Source organism: Lagopus leucura, unplaced genomic scaffold (assembly GCF_019238085.1).
Source record: "Lagopus leucura isolate 7727_CA_CO unplaced genomic scaffold, USGS_WTPT01 Super-Scaffold_100159, whole genome shotgun sequence".
Lineage (NCBI taxonomy): Eukaryota > Metazoa > Chordata > Aves > Galliformes > Phasianidae > Lagopus > Lagopus leucura.
The window spans coordinates 36,356,142-36,376,123 of NW_024962335.1; the positions used below are offsets into that span (position 1 = coordinate 36,356,142).

The 19,982-nt window shown below is 39.1% G+C and overlaps 1 protein-coding gene across 1 annotated transcript in view; it reads right to left on the reverse strand.

Annotated features, from left to right (window-relative positions):
* Positions 1–19,982, reverse strand: part of VWF (von Willebrand factor) — a 148,968-nt gene that overhangs the window by 115,970 nt on the left and 13,016 nt on the right. The window contains exons 7-15 of the mRNA XM_042889450.1: positions 18,428–18,644; positions 15,364–15,486; positions 13,016–13,127; positions 11,000–11,046; positions 9,508–9,644; positions 8,008–8,146; positions 7,351–7,451; positions 5,674–5,869; positions 4,515–4,730 (exon numbers count right to left, since the gene is read on the reverse strand). Coding sequence (XP_042745384.1) covers positions 4,515–4,730; positions 5,674–5,869; positions 7,351–7,451; positions 8,008–8,146; positions 9,508–9,644; positions 11,000–11,046; positions 13,016–13,127; positions 15,364–15,486; positions 18,428–18,644 — 1,288 coding nt within the window. The remainder of the gene's footprint in view (positions 1–4,514; positions 4,731–5,673; positions 5,870–7,350; positions 7,452–8,007; positions 8,147–9,507; positions 9,645–10,999; positions 11,047–13,015; positions 13,128–15,363; positions 15,487–18,427; positions 18,645–19,982) is intronic.

The following is a 19,982-nucleotide window of genomic DNA, read 5'->3' on the forward strand; positions in this document are numbered from 1 at the left end:
ATTCTAAGAATTAAAGTTCTGAACACAATAGTATTTAATCCTTTAAAAAGCACTTCTAAAATAAAGAACAGTTCTAAAATAAACAACAGTTTCATAGTTGGCATAATGCCAAAAAAACCCCTCAGTACAGTGCCCAGAGTCTGGCAGACCTACAATCTAATCTATGAAGGTCAAAGCTAGCTACAGCACTCTGCAACTCTTTGTATGACATTCTAAGAAAATCTCTCTTCTGCTAACATTAAAAATTCAATTTGGATTTCCCAGCCAATGCCCCAGTTACTGTCATGGACACATGTCTAAAGATAACTGTGACAGGGGGACGGCCGGCCCACCAGCCCAAAAAAAAGCAGGGAGAAAGGGAAAGGGAACAAAAAGGGAAAGAAAGAAAGAAAAAAAAAAAAAAAAAAAAAAAAAAAAAAAAAAAAAAAAAAAAAAACACAAATAGCAGCAATGATCCAAGGAGGAAAGTGAATTTACTAATTATAGTACAAACATAATACAGCAGAACTATAAGTTAACTGGGATGGAAGCTAGTAAATCAAGTAAATTGGAGTTTCTGAAAATGAAAATTATTACTCTGTTCCAACAGACCAAAAAAAAAAAACAGTCTCACAACTTTGCAGTCATTTTTATCTTTCCCATTGACTGGAAAATGGAAACAGAACAGCAAAGTTTTCTGAGACCTGTAGTACATTTCTTCTCTTCTGAGACTCCCAGTGCACTACATGATGTGATGATGTGAAATAGTGATAACAAAAATCATAAGACATGACACTGAATTACAGCGGCTTTCTTTAAGCCTAATGTGCTATTTTACATAAATGAGCAAAACCTTACAAAGTGCAGCTGGGAATAAACTGTTGGGCTTGATTGCAAACCCTGCAGTGTAATTCAACAACAAAATTTCATCCATAATGAGAAACAGTTTCTATTCAATTTCTGTTACCATGTTCATATTTACACTTTATTTTCAGTACAGTCAAGGACAACTTAGTCAAAAAAAAATTAGAATGTCTGTGCCTTTGTACTGCTACAACAGTCTAAATCCTCACAACCCTCAGAATTATTCATGGAAATAGGTATGAATACCAAATCCATTTAGCAATTGTGGAGCCAAAACTTGTATTCTGAAAGTTTTTTATTATGAATTTAATTATTTGAAGACCTAGTTTTGTCCTTCAAAACTGTATTGGCTTCTTTGTCTATAGAAGATTAACTCAGTTTTGAGAAGCATCTCTGTGTAAAACAGTATCAGCATTAGGTAGCAGCTATGATAATACATTTCAGAGGATGAGAGTAACAAGCTGTTATTACCATGGGATTTTTGCAGATACTGCTCCTGCTGAGTCCTTACAAATCCCTCTCACAGAATCCATGCAAAGACAACAAGCAACTAGTGTGCCTCTGCTACATTAGAAAAAACAGTCTGATCAACAGGACCTTAAAATCTGAAGATACAGGAATCTTTTGCCACCAAACACACACATATGAATCATACACATGCATCAGAGACACAGACCTTGAAATTATGGCCTAAATATTGCTTCCACACATCACAAAGAGATTGGCTCTATTGCTTATTCACAGAAGGCTGTAAAGGCAGGAGCCAGCTCTCTTGGTAAACCAGTACTGTCCAGCCATTTCCCAAGAAACTGAACCACAGTTCGCCAGCACAGGAATAGAGCTGGTGTTCAATGCACCAATCCTTTAACACAAATTACGCAGATCTGCACATTCACATCTTGAGCCCATTAACAGGGGGACTGTTTTCCTTCATAAGGTAGGAGATGCCTGGGGCATCAGGATTGTTAAATGGGGACTGATGGATCAGTAATCAGGGAAAACATCACTTGATGAGAACATAAAGCACTCTGTAATGCACAGAGAAAAGGAAGCACTGCTCCACTATTAAATACTAATTGTGAAAATCCACTTGTTCATTTGCAGAAAGGACAACGGTGCATTATTGCTGCTCCTTCTTTCAGCCTCCAAATCTGCACATTTAAAAGATTTTTTTTATTACATTGCAGTTCCACTAGCTGAACATTTACCTAAATTAGGTAAAATATTATGAAATCATGCAGTACATAAATCCATTTCATTTTCACTTGCAGTAAAGGCTATCCAGCCTGCAGAAGCTGTAGCCACTAACCCTACAGATACAGCTCCAACCAAGAGGAACACCAGTGACCTCTTTCTTTCTCTCCCCCATAGCTTCTACATACCCAGTTCATGAATGTTTTTCCCACTCTCCCTTCAGGAAGAAGTAATGGAATAGAACTTGAAGACCAGCAAGTCTACATGCTTTTCACAAAAATTCTCATCTGCCCCCATTCCCTAAAAGAAAGATCACTATGGAAAATGGAAAAAAAAAAAAAAAAAAAATCATTTCACAAATACTTATGGGAAAAAGTGTGTCCATGCCCAAGAAAATTTCATTTCAATGGATTTTTGTCTACAATACTGTCCAAAGAGAAAAGCAAGAAAAAAAAAATGCATTCTTTCTGTTCCAGCTTGTTAGTAGTTTTCTAATTAATCTTGTACTGAACTCATCATAGAACAATAGAATGTCTTGTGCAGGGAAGGATCTTACAGACCATCTAATTCCAATCTATTCAATCTAATTCCAATCCATTCAAAGCCTCTAAGGATGAAGCATTCACAACTTCTCTGAACACCTGTTCCAGTGCCTCACTACACTCAAGTAAATATTTTCCTAATTTAACCTAAGCCTCCCCTCTTTTTGTTTAAAACCATTCCCTCTTGTCCTGTCATTATCAGATAGTGTAAAAAGTAGTTTTTCTCCTGTTTATGAGCTGCCTTTGATTACTGGAATCTTCTCCAAGCTAAATGAGACCAGCTTCCTCCATCTTTCCTCAAAGTAAAAATGCATCCAGCATCTTTATGCCATACCTCTGAGCCCACTTCAACATCTCCACAACTTCCTTGTGCTCCAGGCCTGGATACAGTACTCTAGACAGAGCTTCCCAATGATCACATGCCTCATCTGCTGACCATCTCTCTATTGATACAGCCCAGTATATTGAATTTCTGGGCTGCAAGAACTCAACACTGGCTCATGTCAAGCTTTTCATCCACCAGAACTTTCAAATACATCTCCACAAGGTTGCTCTGAAGGAGTTCTTCTCCCAGTCTGTACACATCTCTAACATTGCTCTGACCCAAGTGCAACACCTTGCACTTGGCCTTGTTGAATCTCATTAAGTTCACATGGACCCACTTCTCAAGCTTGTCCATGTCCCTCTGTATGGCATCCCTTTCTTCTGTCTGCACCACTCAAATTAGTCATAAAACTTGCTGAGGGTTCACTCCATTCCACTGTTTAGGTTAAAGACAACAAAGAGCACCAGCCTCAAGACAAACTCCTGGGGGACACCACTCATCACATATGGACATACTGCTGTTCGTCACACACTCCAGCTGTGACATTTCAAACAATTCCTTATCCACTAAATAATCCACCCTTCAAATCATTATCATTCCAATTTAGAGATAAGAATGTGGTGCAGCACCATGCCAAAGGCCCTACAGAAGTCCAAGTAAACTACAGTAGTTGCCCTTCCTTTGTCCACTGGAACAATCACTCCATCACAGAAGGCTACCAGGTCAGTCAAGCATGATCTGCCCACGGTGAAGCCATGTTGGCTGTCACAGCTCACTTCCTCATCGTGCAAGTGCCTTGACATAGCTTCCAAGAAGATTTGTTCCATAACCTTCCTTGGCACAGAGATAAGGCTCACATGCCTGTAATTCCCCAGGCTTTCCATTCTTAAATATGAGAAAGTGATGTTTTCCTTTTTCCAGTCACTGAAAACATCACCTTACAGCCAAGGCTTTCTAATCTCTTTTGATCTGCATGAAAACATCCTATTGTTCCATTTCCCCAACTCTGAATTGTTTTATACTCTACCAGCATCTCATCTTATAGGTTGTTAGCCTTTGAGCCAGGATTGCCACTCATGAAAGAGTGGAATGCTGCAAGTGGTCTTCAGGGGAATTTAAAACTCAATTCTTTCTGACTCTCATGGAAGTGAAACAAAGTGTCATACTCAAAGATCTTTTTTGTTGTGTTAAGTGATGACATTCACAGACTCAGATTGTCATCCTGAACTGGCTTCCAAATCATACTAGAATTTAGAACTCTAAATGACATTTACCAAGAAACTGCTGGTGAATGGTGTGCATGAAAATAAGATCTCAGCCCTCTGCATTGGCAGCGTGATAATCAATCTCCTAGGCAATTCTTCAAAAACTGAAACAAGTGCCACAGCAGTTGTAGAATGCCTGTTCTCGAAATATTCAAAATGTGCATAGACAAGGCCTCAGAAAATCTGCTGTAAGCTTGCCTTGTTGTAAGCAGAAGGCTGTGGACATCCCATCTAATTAAGAATGCCTTCAATTATTACAGTTGTGTTCTATTTACCATTCAATATTGCTAAGAAATTCTTTTGAGAAAACAAAAAAGTAGTAACTTTTAGGAGTATTTCACTTACGGCAGAAATCAGGCGCTCTCCACTGGACCACAACATTCTTCCTAGCACAGGCTGTTGCATAATTAGTAATAGAGGAGCACAAGCAATCCTTGCCACTGAAGCAAGAGCAAACATCAAAATGGCAGTTCTTCACATAGGGAGTAGGACTGACTTCATGATGACAGGGTTCAAAAACAGAAGATATCAAAACTGAGCAGGATTCCTCAGCATATTTGGCTAAGAAGAAAAGAGAAAAACGATGTGAAAGTATGAAATCAGTGGCTTTCAAAAAAAAAACAAAAAACAGGAGAGCCATAGTACTTGTGTTGTTGGTTGGGTTTTTTTTTTTTTTTGTTTTTTTTGTTTTTTTGCTTTCATAAGAAAAAAGCAACAACAACAACAAAAAAAAAGAAGAAGAATATCGGATCAAATAAGCATAGGCAGCTTACAGATCATGAGTTCCACTAAAAGAATAATGTTCCATTAATAAAACAAAACAAGGAAAAGCAATACTTTTATATTCTGTTACCACTATCTGTGGCACTACAGTTCCTTTTACAGGGCCCCTGCCTTATGCTGACTTTTACATTTGCAGAATTAAACCCATTAGGCTATACTACACTCTTGAATCAACAGTGCCTGCTCTGGTCTATGATAATGAAGTTCTCTGTGTTCTTGCTCATCCCAGAAATCAGAGGCTGCTATAATATGTGGCATGAGAAAGTGTCTCCAAGAATACACCCACTGTCCAAGCAGAAGAATTAGGCACTACAGAGGGAAAGAGGGAGACTGTTAGTTCAGATTGGGTAAGAGCCAGAAGTCAAGAGATCAGGGAAAGTATATGACGTGTAAGGGCAGCAAGGTGAAGAGAACAAATGTTCTGTCCACCTACAGCATAATGATAGCATCGCTATCAGTTGTATGATCAGTTTTAGTGACATATACCTGTGCAGCAGATGTAATGATCTAACACTATCATCCAAATTACATGGCAGCATGACCTCACGTTACTGATTTTTGTTTTCTATTTTCAGAAAACAGCACATTATCCAAAAGAAACCTGCATCAATCAGTATTTGGGGTTCCCCCCTCTTTTTTTTCCCCCCTCCTCTTCCATTTAAGATGGAATATCGCAGGTTGCTGAACAACAGCACATATAATATTGGAGGGAATTCAATACCTAAATGAGGATTGAGATTGCAGGGATCATTGTCTTGTTTTAACAAGTCTTGACAGTCTGCATTGAGCTTCCAGGAGTTTCCAAAATCTTCCAGAAGAACTTCCACCAAGCCAGAAGGAGTAAGAAAGTCATCCCCTTGGTTACCATTGTAATTTCCACACAGGCCGCACATCTTTTCGGTATATGTTAAAGATACCTAAGGAACACAGATGTTAGCCCAGTCATCCTCCAGAATAGGTAATCATTGTAGGGTAAGACTTTCTAAGGAATGAAGCATGTGCAATTAACTAAGGAAACTCTAAAATACATCACACAGCACCACTGTACTACATTCTTTAACTGCTCACAAAAGTGTTAATAGTTACAGGACAACTTTTGAATACAAAACAAATTAAGATAGTGACTGAGGATGACTGCAGAATCCAACTATAAGAGGGCCTCAGGCTCAGCCAGGCTTGTGGTTAAGATTCTCCACACAGAGCATGAGGATGCAGGTCTGACAAGCTAGTCCAGCTTGCTTTAGCACCTAGGGATCAGTAAACCAGGAAGAAACACCACAGGCAGACTGCAGCTCTGAGGGAGAAAATAGATCCTCAATGTTTGTAGTCCTCAAGACTCTACCATTCTAAAGAAAAACAGACTCATGTAAGAGCTAGAGGATGATGGACAGCTTTGCCAGGGAAGGGGATCATGAAATTAGTTTGTCATTTACCTTCTTGGCAAATGCAAAGACAACCAGAGATCACTCTAGCTATGCAACCTGACCTCCTGCATAACTCAACGCAGATCCTGTTTCATTTGTTCGAGCTGCACTATGTCTTGGCATGGTGTTTCACAAGTTAAACATCCCAGCAATTCCAAAAGCCACTGTATGAGTGAAGTGTGTTGGCTGGTCAGCTATCAGGAGAACATTCCACAGTAAACAGCCTTCTTCCCCTCCCTCACAGGCTCTTCTGCATTCTAACTTATTCTGCAACTAACAACAGACCAAAATATACACATATTTATAGATAAAGTGTGTTACTTGAAGCTTTCTGTTCTTTCTGCTTGATAGTTTCCCTTACAGTTCACTTATTTTAAACCTGGATTGAGCATTTCAATATTATTGCTGTCTACAGCACAGACAAGTCCTTGTAGTTAATCAAGACTGACCTTAAACATTCCTTGTAGAAAGGAGGAGCATGCAACATATATTGTATGAGTTAACTGATCTTTCCTGGAAATAACTATGAATATACATATCCGCAGTTATATATCCACAGTTATATGTTATAACTATGGAAATAACTCCTGGAATAGCTATGTCCCTGGAGTCACCTTCTTCCCTTATTATAATGTCATTTGAATCTATTGCTACAAGGCAGGACAGTTATATTCAATGAAAACAAAAAAAAATTTTAAAGGGCATCTGCTGAAGAAAACACAAGTATTCCTTGTTAATAATGGCTGCCACAGCACAAGAAGGAGAAGAAAAAAAAAAGTCTGCCGTGGGATGAAAATATTTTCTGGAATACAAAAGGACCTGTACATTGCTCAAGGAGTATAAAGGAGAATGGTATTTCTAGTATGCAGTGAAAAACAATTTCTCATGGCACAAAGCTAGCCACTGTATATGTTTGGGTGGGTTGAGAGAGGTGGAGGGAAGGCAGAAATAAATGAGACAGAATGAAAGAGTACCTTCACCAGCAGCTCACCACGGCCGTCCCAGTCAATCTGCAAATCTTCCCCATAAGTAAGGCGAACTGAAGTCCTCACCACACGCTGGATCCGAAGGGCACCTCAAAGCAACCACAAAGGACCAGTCAAGACCAGATGCAGCGCTGAATCCATGGGACTGCTGAAGTTCTCTGAACAGGACAATTGGGTGACTGCCAAAGAGAAGGAGCACCAGATAGCCCCCCTTTCCATTTCCCAAGTTTTGTGCCTGCTTATCAGGTCACATGCATGAATTTGTCCATAACACCTGCTCAGGAGCCCTAGACGAAGATGCATGCATATTCTGAAAAAATTAGGCATTAATTGTGACATTTTGCTAGATAACTTGTAGGATTTCAAGCTTCCGGATTAAAAAATAACAATTCTTAAAAATAGACCAACAGCAGTTTTCAACATCACATCTCCCAAATCGAAACCATCTTAATCTTCCTAATTTTAGAACTGCTGACCCCAAGATGTGTCAGCTTCATAGAAAGAAGCTGGAACTTTTGATACAGAGAAAGAGGCTGCAAGTGAGAATTTGATATGGAAAACACTTTCTGACTGAACTATGCCTAAGATGACTAATAAAGGGGATCCCTACAATAGCTCGCCAGTTTCCCCTTTGCACACACACACCTTGTAGGAAAGGGGTCTGTATGTCTTGTCCATTCAGTGAAACTCCTCCTCCATGTTTCATTTTTATGAGGCTGTTGCCCATATCTCGGATTCGGACAGAAGCAGAGCGAGTGCACACAGCATCAGGATCATCTGCACACTACAGAGAAGAAAAAATTTGCTTTGAACTTTAAGATTTTGCTTTATTCATGACTTCACCTCGGACCCACAAAAAGAATACCAGCCTGTAATTCAAGGAGGCATTAAGCATCTTGACAGTTTTATTGATGGACACTGCCTCCTATAGACATCAGGCTGTCCTGCAGCCTTTCCTTCATTATGCTGCTAACTGCTTATGGGAGAGCTCTCTGCAGCTCCTGTCCTGGAAAGTACACTGTAGTAACTTCTATTCCTAGAATACCAGGCCCAGAGTTGCTGTAGGGGCAGGAATGACAGGCACTGCCCCATAGAACACATCATGACACAAGACAGCCCTGCAGCTCACACTACCTAGACTGTCAGAGTATTTCTTCCACTAGTGGTAGGTTATGCAGGGGAAGAACAAGGCCCCAGCTTTCTTCCCTGGTTTCAAAAAAAGTTTCAGTGAAACTCATTTTGGGAGTTTCTAAACACAGGTAACTTAGAGCTACATTATCACATCTCTCTAATACAAGGGTACAGACACAGATATGCATTCATCCATCATACCTCCATTCCACTGTAGGCTGCAGCCTCACTGTTGCTCATGCCTCCCACACCTCTATCATCTTCTGCATGGTGGCCCAATAGTCCCCTTACTTGTATAAATTCTCTGACTCATCAACACACCTCCCTGTCCACAGGACCTCTTGTCTGTCCCTTCTGCCAGTTCAAGACCTTCTACAGTATGCAGGCTAGTTTACTTCATTCCACACATCTTACAGGTGGACCTCATCTCTCTGTAACAGGCTGCACAGGTCTCCTTCCCTCCCTATCCTTGTCAGGCTGCCCTTCCTGCCTCACTCCAGTCATCTACACTCACTGATCTTCAGCTGTCTTGCCTTTCTCTCCTCCATCCAGGGAGACACTTAAGTCAGTAGATAACAACATATCACTGAGCAACAGGAATGACCCAGTAGCATGACCAAAAACTATTATGACCACATAACTATTCAGTCAATGCACCCTACTCAGCGTCTGTGGAAACTTGTTTTCCATAAGCAGCAGCGAGCAGCAGCCTCCAGGGTGCTCAGGAAAGGGTACAGCCTCTTCTATTTGTACTTGCTTAGTTGACAGAGGAAGAGGAGGCTGATCCTCCAAACTGCATTGCTAATTTGAATCTCCTGGTAGACTACTGGAAATGGTAGTGAGAAAAGGCAAAGTGTTTATTAACCAAGGAGAAAGACTTCATCTGTTAATAAAACTATTTCATAGGAAAATTATTTTTGTTGTCCGGTGCATATGCAATTCCTATCATACTCCCACAGCCCTTCCTGCTCACTCAAGAGTGCGCACACAGGCATGAGCCAAAGCTGTTGTTACCTGGACAGTCTCGATGATAACAGAAAATGAGTTTTCCACACAGTCTTTTGCAAACAAGTACTGGCAAATCCCACTGAAGGTGAAGTGCTTGTTGTCGAAGCTTTTGAAATGAGATTGGCCAGTGATGGAGCACTCCCCTAGAAAAATGCATAGAGCAGTTAATGACCCCAGTCATATACAGCCATTTGGCTGTAAGCCAAATCTTGCCCACTCTGCCACAGAAGGAGAACAGTAGCTGGATGGCTGCATAGAGCCCACATCCCCTGAAGGCCAGAGAGTATGGACAAGATGCTTATCTCATTGCTTATTCCTGTAAGTCATTACTAGTAGCAACAATAGCACCAACAAAAGCAGGGAAATATGGCATCAGTCACACTCAGGAACTGAAATCCTGTCCATGGAAAATCCTGTATAATGCCTCAAAGGGTAGCTTATAATGATATCAGAAGACAGCTTAGCTCTTGGTTTTTGATTCTTTTCTAGCATGTCATTGTGGCCCTGGGAAATCAGTACAATTTCTCAAGGTTTCTGCCAGCTAAGTCACATACAAATTACACTAGTTTAAGTAAACTAGTTTATTGAACTAAAGACTTCAAGTGAAATTTCTCTTAAAGTATTTTTGTTTGAACCCAACATGATGCTGATGGCATTCACTTTTATGTAGCAACCAAATTTCCTTCTGTATAAGTGACAGTGCTAATGCCTAAGGTGGCTACACCCCATTGTGGAAGTCAGGATTCCCCCAGCATCACCAGTGTGCTGTGCACTGGACCACATGGCCGCTTAAACTGATGCAGGAGCTTGCAATATCTTGAACCAGAACACTTGAAAAACATTTTTACTTAGTCCAGTGTGATACATCTGCACCCAAAGACTGGGCCAGCAATCCTTATTTACGATATCCACAAGTACTAACTGAATAACACAAATTTGACGTTCCTACAACCATACTATAAAAAGAAGCTACCTAAACATTTCAGCCTCTTAACATATTTCTGTAAGCTGTGTCTCTTCATTTCCAAGACAGCAGCATTTAGACACCACTACTGGGATGTACTATCTTCATACTCTACAGTCTCTGCAAACACATAGGAAAGAGCTTGCAAACAAATTATTTCATATGAGTTACATATCATTACACAGAGATATTACTACTGCAAAAAATGTGGGAAGAAGTTCAGGTGCTGGGCCTATACTGCCTATTTGTTGACAGGAACAGCAGTGTTCCTCTGATGACACAGATCCTAAAAAAAAAAAAAAAAAATAAGGAAAAGAAGAGGAATATTTATTCCTTCACATACAGTACAACATCTGCTTAGTCTCACAAGGAGAACTGAAATACAATCCCATCTGGATTGCATGGGAACAAGCAGGTAAGAGCAAAGACAAAGTCACCCTTCACATGGGGAAAAAAAAAGTAGGATGTAAGTGGAAAGGATGTGGATAACATATACTCACGTGCTAAAACCTAAGAACTGTAGGACCAACATACCTGGGCATTCCCCATTACTGCAGATCCAGATGCCATGCCGACAAATGCTACAAAACAGAGTTACCAGTTATGCAGTAATTTGCAAATTAAATTTTTTTCCCCACAAATAATTGAAACACAGACTCTTCTTTTATGGAAATTAGACCAGTCTTTAGCATCCTTTCCATCTGCCATAATCTTGTTTCCTAATAATAATATATCCATTCCCCTGATCTCTTCTACAATCATCTGACAGCAACAGCTGGTAATATAGACTGGAATATTTACAAAGTTAAATAGCTTAACTTTTTCCCCCCCATTGCTATACATATAATAGAGTTTTCATATTCTACTCACGTAGAATGAGTTTTAAAACCAATTCTCAAGATATGTCTACTGATATGACTGAATCATGGAAGGAAAAATACTTTGACCTCTGAGTGAAATTTTATCTACAACACTCAGTTCAGAGCGAAACTCCAAAGCTAGGTCAAAGGTGGCTCAGGACCCCTTTGAATTTAGAAATTTCTAGGATGAGACCCCATGGACCTTCAGGACAGCTGCCCTAATGCTGTACCATCTCAGAAGATAATTTTTTTCCTCATGTGCTAAGAGGAACTCTATTTAGACAATTTGTCTAAATCACTTTTGCCATTTGCTTGTGTCTTCCCTTCCACTCTCCTTTATGTATTGAATGTTTCACCCATTAGCCTTTATACAAATCCAGTTCTCCTCCCCAGCCTCTCTCTAGTTCATCATTCTGCCTCTTGCAGTAGGGCCCAGCACCAGCTATGCTATTCCAGTCATAGCCTCTTGAGTTCAACACTGAGGGCAAGAAGCCCTGTCTTTCCACCCACTGGCTTGATTTCTGCAAACCAAGACCTTTATCAGTTTGCACACTGTTTACTTAAGCTTCCTTCACTTACATGCCCTGTTTGTGCAAGTTGCAAGAATATCTGTCTGTTTTAATGTCTTTGGGTGGTGAATTCAGTGCAATCCCCCCAGGGGAGCTAATAGTAACCAGCAACAGGCACTCAGACTCTGAGATTTCTGTCATTCTTGAGTCTCTGTGACAACAAGCCTATCAGCCCAGAATCTCAAAAAAAAAAAAAGGTTTCAATACATGTTACTCTTTTTATTCCTTTAATTATTCCAGCCCTTGAAAAGCAGACGTGGGGAGTCAATTTGCTTAGGATGGTGAACATAGAGCTGATGGGACAACAGCTTTATCAAATAGGCAGCATTAACCTCTCAATACTATGGGTGTGTGTAATACTGTGCGGCAATCTCAAAGCTGCAGACAGCTGCAGGAAAAAGAGATGGAATGCTAATATTATTATGGTTCATATTCTGTGACACATGGTGCTGATAATGGAAAGCTGCACATAGTCTTTCTTCTCTATACGGTGGCCTTAACTGACTCCTTTAGTTTAACTGCAAATATCTGAGCACAGTGTTGTCTGAACTCCATTCACAAACATGTTCACACTTACACAGGTCAGGAATACATGACTCATTTCCCTTCCTTTCTTTAGGCAGCCAGCCTTCCCCTTCAGACTTGTATTCACAAGTGAAAGAAAAACTGTGAGCTGTGCAGCTGGGAAAATCCAGTTTTGTAAGAGGTTTCAAAAGACATGCCTGAGTTAGCACCTCTTTGAAAGAAACCAAGTTTAGAGGTTAAATAAATGTAGGAAGTCAAAACAAAGACACCACCATTGACACCAATTAGACATGGGAGCCAGTCTGTCTTATCCACAGGAAACAGATAGTTCTCTACTATTTGAAGTATGACCCTCACATTGTTATACAAGCACACACATCCCTCAAAAAGCAAGGCTGATTTGTATTTGTGAGCAGCTCACTTCTTAGAAGGGGGTAGCATTTCCAATAAGAGAAGAGGCTCTATGCCAATGAAAATAAATACTATGAAAAAAAATCATCACATATAGAGAGACCCTGATAATCTAAAACAGTCACAAAAAAGGAATGCAGTACTCTAGAGCAATAGTAACCATATCAGAACAACACTGAATTTACCATGAGTTACAGTCCTGAAAGATAGTGAAGCCAGGAGGATAATGTCTTCCAGAGTGGATGCAAGAACAGTCAGAGATTTCAACACAGTGTTCACCATCAAGGAGCTTCCCCTCTGGATAGATCAGGTAACAGCATATACACATAACACACACAGGGACACAAGCATAAAAAGGATTAGATTTTTTTTAGTTCTTCATATACTTTGGCAAGACTTCAAAACATTATCATCTGTAATTAGTCATGAATAGCAATTAAAAAGAATGTAGCTTGCCAAAATGCCTCGTGGGGGCAGATCTCTACTTTTCTTAGTGTTGCCTCTCCCACAGATATGCAGAATGGTGTATGTTCCTGGTGTTCCCAAAGAAGCTCTGTGTTCATCCAATTCGTGAGTTCAAAACAAATATTGGAACACACAAGAGACAAAAATGGGGAGCATGATCAAGTACGACCTGAGCTAATCTAGGAATTTATTTGAAAAAAAAAATTCTAGATTATATACATACATAGATCAAGTGCAAAAGATAAGCCTGAGAGTTAACAGACCTGTCTATAAGTAAAGAGTGCCCAGACAGGTTTTGTATTTGTTGCGAAAGGACAGAAGAATAAAAAAAACAAAGTAGGGAACAAAGGAGCAAAGTCGAACAACAACAACATCTATCAGAAGGAGTAAGCAACAGAAGAAGCCTTTGCAGGCAATGTACTTTTAGCTGCCTTGGAATACAGGAAGGTACTGTTCCACAAGACAGGGTCTGTAATAAACATACATTATGATGTAGAGATGCAGTTTCTCTTCTCAACTGCTGCAGAAACAAGAAAGTGAGAGGGCTAACTTCCCAACTTGAATTCAGCTTATAAAATTCTCCACATTACGCAACTGTAATTACATATTCTATACATCTTACAAAGATAATTGGAGTCACTGGGCAGTTATAAAGACTTGTCTGGAATTGCAACATAAACTATCAGTAGAAGAAAGGACAAGTTTCTTTCTCCCAGATCCCCATGTTGATAGGTAGCTGATATTCCTCTATACTAAGAATAGCTGCTGTAAAAAAAATTCTGATTGCTAGAAATTCCTTTCCCTCTTCTATGAGAGAATACTTGCAAATGCCTGCAGAGACTTTGACCCTTTTCTCTGAAGTCACCAATGACAGTGACACACACGTACTGTCAATTCCTACTTCCTGTCATTTAGTTTCTTCCAGTAATTTACTTATTTCTCATGCAGTACCTTTTCTGTTGAACTTATGTCTCTCTGCTCCTCAGTTTCTATCCCCTTACACCTTTTGTGTGACAGACTGATCAGAGCAGCTACAGAAGGGAGAATAGCCAGAGACCTTCACAGCTGGTAGATTCAATTCCTTCAGTTTCTCCCAACACTCCCAGGGAATATAAAAAAATATAATATCTAGCTCCTATGCAACAAAATACAATCCTCTGCCTATTTCCTGTCAACTTCCCTATGCACCTGTTCAGGTCCTGACATGGAGGGACAGCTTTAAACCTGCAATACACAAGAGATAAGCAGCTAAATGAGAGCTCTGAATAGTATCGTTTTAGAATGCATTAGTTTCTCCTCTGACAAGATTTATTCATCATCACTGCCTTGTTTTGGAAATCAAATGACACATTCCGTAAACTTCAGTCGTATTTTGTATCTTAATATAGGACAATAAATACATCTGCACATTCATATAGACTCCACATTTGAGGTTTGAAATGAAGAGGTAGCACTATTCAAAATAACAACAATGAAAAAGATAGTAAAGGGAGCCAGGACTCTAACTCTCCACCTGCAGCTATTAAGTACAGTAAACAGAGAAAGGAAAAAAAAAAAAAAAAGCAAAAAAAAAAAAAAGCAGTCATTGGGATGCCAACTTTCAGTTAATCAAAGTTCCTCCACAAAGGATTCAGTAGTAAAATCATATATCTAAAACCCTAATGACTTTTAGAAATGCAAAGCAAGTTCTATATGTGATTTTTTTAATGAAACACATTCAGTAAGTTCAGTTCTTTTTCCTTCTTCTACTTTCCAGAGAAAAACAGTCCAGAAGAAATCTAGACATTGCAGTAGTATGCAGTTGCTCACCAAGAATGAAAGGCAATCTTAAGATGATTAGATAGCACTGATGTTCACATTATAGTTCAGTCTCAAAAAATGGCCCTTCCATGGAATATTCAGGCAGTATTGGAATTGGCTCACTCCAGGGCTTGGTCCCAGAAAAGAGAAGTGTTTCTAATTTCAGGAATACTTAAGACATACTTAAGACACAGCTTTCTTTCTTCTAACAAAGTATATAGTAGCACTGCCAAACACTTCCCTATAAACAACCCAGTAAATAAATTACCAGGGCAGCTGCAGCCATCAACGCATTGCCCATGACACACTTCATTGATATTCAGGCTCTGGCAGGTTTTAGCACAAGGAGATATACATGCCTTATACTCCATGCCAACTGGACATCTTGGCTCTGAAATAATGAAAGAAAAATTAGAAGTGCAAATTCCTAAACAGTTCTTCAGTAAGTTTTCTTAATTACCAAAGGCTAAAACACAGAAATGCCAAGAAAGTTTATATATATATATATTTATATAAATATATTTTAAATATCCATAATTACGGATTCCTTTCTTAGACACAGAACACTCAGTTTTCAACATCATACGTTAGGTCATTTAGTAAGCGTTTAGAAAAGAAACTGACATCAGCCTCTGTAGAGCAAAATAAGATAACACAGTGCCTTCAAATGGGATACAAGTACTATAGAGTAATAATAGGTAATGAAGAAGGAAAATAAGCTCACCCCTCTCCACAAGGAGTGACAGCTCAAGAAGTGTATGATCCCTACCCAGAGAGATGCCACCCTCTTGGTTGCTACCCTTTAAATGAGAGTGAGGAAGGACAGATCCAGGAGGTATAGATCCAGGCTCCACTTCCAGTCATTTGCGTGCACTGCTTGCTTCTGAGCTCCCTAGGTTAGCCATACCTTCTCACTTGGTGTTCAAACACTGGTTCAGCTGTGACCCAGCAATTCCACTACAGCCTTTAATAAACCAAGTATTATCAACTAAAACCAAGCGTATTAAGAAAAATTAAACACAGGAAGAAGTTTCACAAAATATCTAAGAAATTTGGACAAAAAGCACATTCTGTACCTTTGAACTGCTCAGTTACCCTATTTATTTAGAAAATACCTGATGTTTTGTGTTTTCAGAGAGAAGTAGGAAACAATTAAGTCTACAAAATCCCACTCTTTTTCTAAAGAATTCATAGCACAGACTAACATGCATGCTTGAGTGTAATGCAATGAAAATCACAGCAATAACAGGAAAACAGAAGGCTACAGCAAGTGAGGAGCTGCTTAAATGCAAGAGCTGTAGGCACCAAAATAAAGGAGGAAAAAAAAAAGCTTCCTACCATCGGAACATCTCAGGTACACAGAGATCCCCAGTAAGATACCTTTGCCTTCACTTCCAACTCCTAAATGAGGTCTGGGAAGGGGTGGATCCTGGCTCCACACCTTCTGGTCACTGAGGTACATTGAATGTACCTGAGCAATCCCAAGTTGGCCCTGCCTTCCTACCACATGTTCAGTCATTGTTTCAAGCCCTGACTTAACATTTCTGCTACATATGGTATTCCTACAGCTGATATGTTGTAGACAAGAACTGTTATGTATGCACATATTATATGAACCATTTGTTCATTTTAATGCATAGAAAAATCCCACAAAACTGCATGGGTTTTGAGTGGGAAGGACAGAGTAGAGTTAGCCCTTTCCCAACAAATTCTCCACTGACAGAGATGGAAGAATAATGAAGGAACAGTCTTCTGTGGCACCAGGGCTCAGATACCTGCTTGCAGAAATGAAGTGTGCCCAGCACCACTGTCCTTCTGTTCATGTCATGCCTCCAAGACATAAAATTATCATCTAAGACAGCGTAATAACACAGATGAAGAGTCATATGAAATAAAGCTCTTGCTGTGGCAGCAGACGTGGGTAGTATTTCTGACTTGGAAAAAAGTTTTATGAAGTCAAGGATAAGAAATGAGATCTGGGAACAGAGATATTCTCTCATGGCTTTATCAAGATTTATAGAGAGCCTTAGCTTAAATGGGTACTCTGGCTTTCATCCTGAGCAAAGAGATTAGTTAGATCCTCTTTATATCCTAATGGTAAGGTAATAAATTACTTCAAGAATTAAGAGTCTTTGTTGTAGTGTACAATTCCTTTCATAAGCAATATCTTCCAGTCCTAACTATAATCTGAAGGCAGTGTTTTCTGGTTGTTTACCAGAGAAGAAATTTGGCTTGTAGGACTGTCAGTACAAATCATGATGAATAACTACAAATACACTGAATAACTACAAGTACACTGGAAAAAAATGGTCTTTCTAGGTAATATAAGAAGCGTGAAAAAAAAAATGTATCACTGAATACATATAGAATGATTTTTATTATTACCCATTTGTGCATATAAATATTTAACTGGGTGTAGTGGAAATGCTAAGTCATGGCTTGAACTACTAATTGAGAACCTGATAGGAAAACAGGGCCAGTCAGGAGAGCTCAGGTGCATGAAGGGAAGGGGTGGAGCCAGGATCCATCCCTTCCCAGACTTCATTTAAGGTTTGGCAGTGGAGTTAAGGATATCTCATCTAAAGATCTCTGCTTACTTAAGGGCCTTACAGGTCTTTTGAAGGTAAGCAGTTTCTTTCTCTTATTTCTGAGCAGATCCTCACTCACTGTAGTCTGCAACTTCACTGCTCTGTTGTTTTGTGCTATGCTGAGGTTCTTTGGTAGAGCTATCTACCTATATGAATTCCAGCAGGTTGGGGCAAACATGATCTTTCCTCTATAAAATCGTCTTAGTCGATTTGCAATCAAGACCTCAGAAAACTGAGTTAATAAATTCAATATTTCAAGATCCAATCAGGATCTCTTACCTAGTAAAGAAAAAAATTGTGTAGACAAATCAACATCTCAATTCTGATGTTTTAGGTAAATCAAAGATAAAAATAATTGTCTTTACTAAACAGTAGAGAGTGCTGTTCATGATGATACTGACAAGATCGCACATATGAGCTGCATGTAAAATAGAACATTCTAGATGTTGTAGTTAGTGTGATCAGATAAATCTATAAGAAGCTTAGGATCTTTGTATGTGGTTCAAACTACCCTTACTTAAGGAAAACTTTTAGCAAAGGGGTGCATGATGGGGGGCTTGGAATGGAGAACTAGCAAAGGCACTTCAAATAAATTGAAGTGATTGGCACTTCACAGTTTAACCTGCCTGCTTTAATCAACACCCTAAAAAAGCATCAGTTGTTCTTAGCTACAACACATACATCTTCAAGACAAGCATGACCTCCATTAGGATAAGTAACTTAGGAACAATCCTGTCAACTTACTGCATGAGCTTTCTTCAGGCCACCCATCCAAAATCACTCCTTCATGAGCACAGTTCCTTGCGTAATCAAGAAACACTAAGCAATGACCATTCATGCTGTAGGTAGAGGAACAGATGTCTCTTTCACAGAGATAGATATATGGCTCTGGATCCACTAGATGATGGCACTGTGCAAAGGTCAAAGATGTTCTTAGCAGCTCACAGTTTTCCATGACATCCTGCATAGCAAGTGAGGAACAAGGAGGCAGAGAGGACAAAATAATTTAATTACTGTAATCATAAGAAGAAAAAAAAACTTTTTCCAAACAATTTGTCACCACAATTCTTAAATAATAATGTCAAGGTTACTATTTAACAAGAAGATGTTGTTAAACAACATCACAGTCAATAGCTAATTATCACCACATCCATGTATACATAGAGGTACATTAACACGGCAATTAATACAAAACAGTTGAAGTTATGTCAGTTGATCAGTCATAAAATGCAGGAAAGCAAGGAACTGCTTACTATCCAGTGAAGAACCACATGGTGTCTAGAGTACCAGGAAGAGATGCACAACAAGGGGGAGAAACTTTCCAGTAAGGAAAGAAGAAAAATGAATAGATCCTCTTCCAGAAAATGGAATTGCTCTGAAAGTGTCCTTTACGATAGCAGCAAGCTAAGTTGTGAATTAGCTGTACACAGAACACAGCCTAAAAAGAATTCACTTCATTCTGAGGGAGGTTCTCAAGTAAATCTTCTCTTCTGTTTACATTATGTCATAGTTCATTAAGTCTTATATCTTTACTGCAGCTTTCTGGAAGGATGAAAATGTCCTCAAATAAGCAGGAGAATTATTTCTGAAACAACCTTGACACAGATATTTGAAGTTTAACTTTCTACTTATTCATCATTGTTTTATATAAGCAGTTGTAGCCATGCTGTAAATTTCAGGTCTATTACAAAAAGGGGGGTAGGTTAGGTTTTTAAGTTCATTGATTTGCAGTAATGACACTCTATTCCTGAATGCCTAAACAAGTACTTGAGGTGAGAGCATGTAAAAGTTGCTGTATTATGACTGTGTTTGTGACCCATCCTTAATGATTTTTAAAACCTTTTTTTCCCTACAGAATTATTCACTCTTGTTCAATAACATATCCATTGATTGATCTCTAACTGATTATCAAGAATACAAGTTATATGCTAGAAAACAACATACAGTCACAATTTTCTCTATTTAAGGTTTGTTTAAGGTTTTCTTGCTATTCAATTTGCTTAAGATATTCAACTCCATAAAAGGAATTATAGCTAAAATTTTCCTGTCTTCTAGACATCTCAGTTATATATTGCTATGGATTAATGGATATATCTTACTCTGCAAATTATGTGTATTTCAAACATTTCCTTAAAACTTAATGATGAAGCTGAATTAGCAGAGCTTCTTGTTCTTTAGTTAGGGGACAGTACACATGAAGAGAACAGAGCAGTTTCACCCACTGCTGTAGCATTCCTGGTTACAGGACTTGCTTTGCACAAAAAAAAAAAAAAAAAAAAAAAAAAAAAAAAAAAAAAAA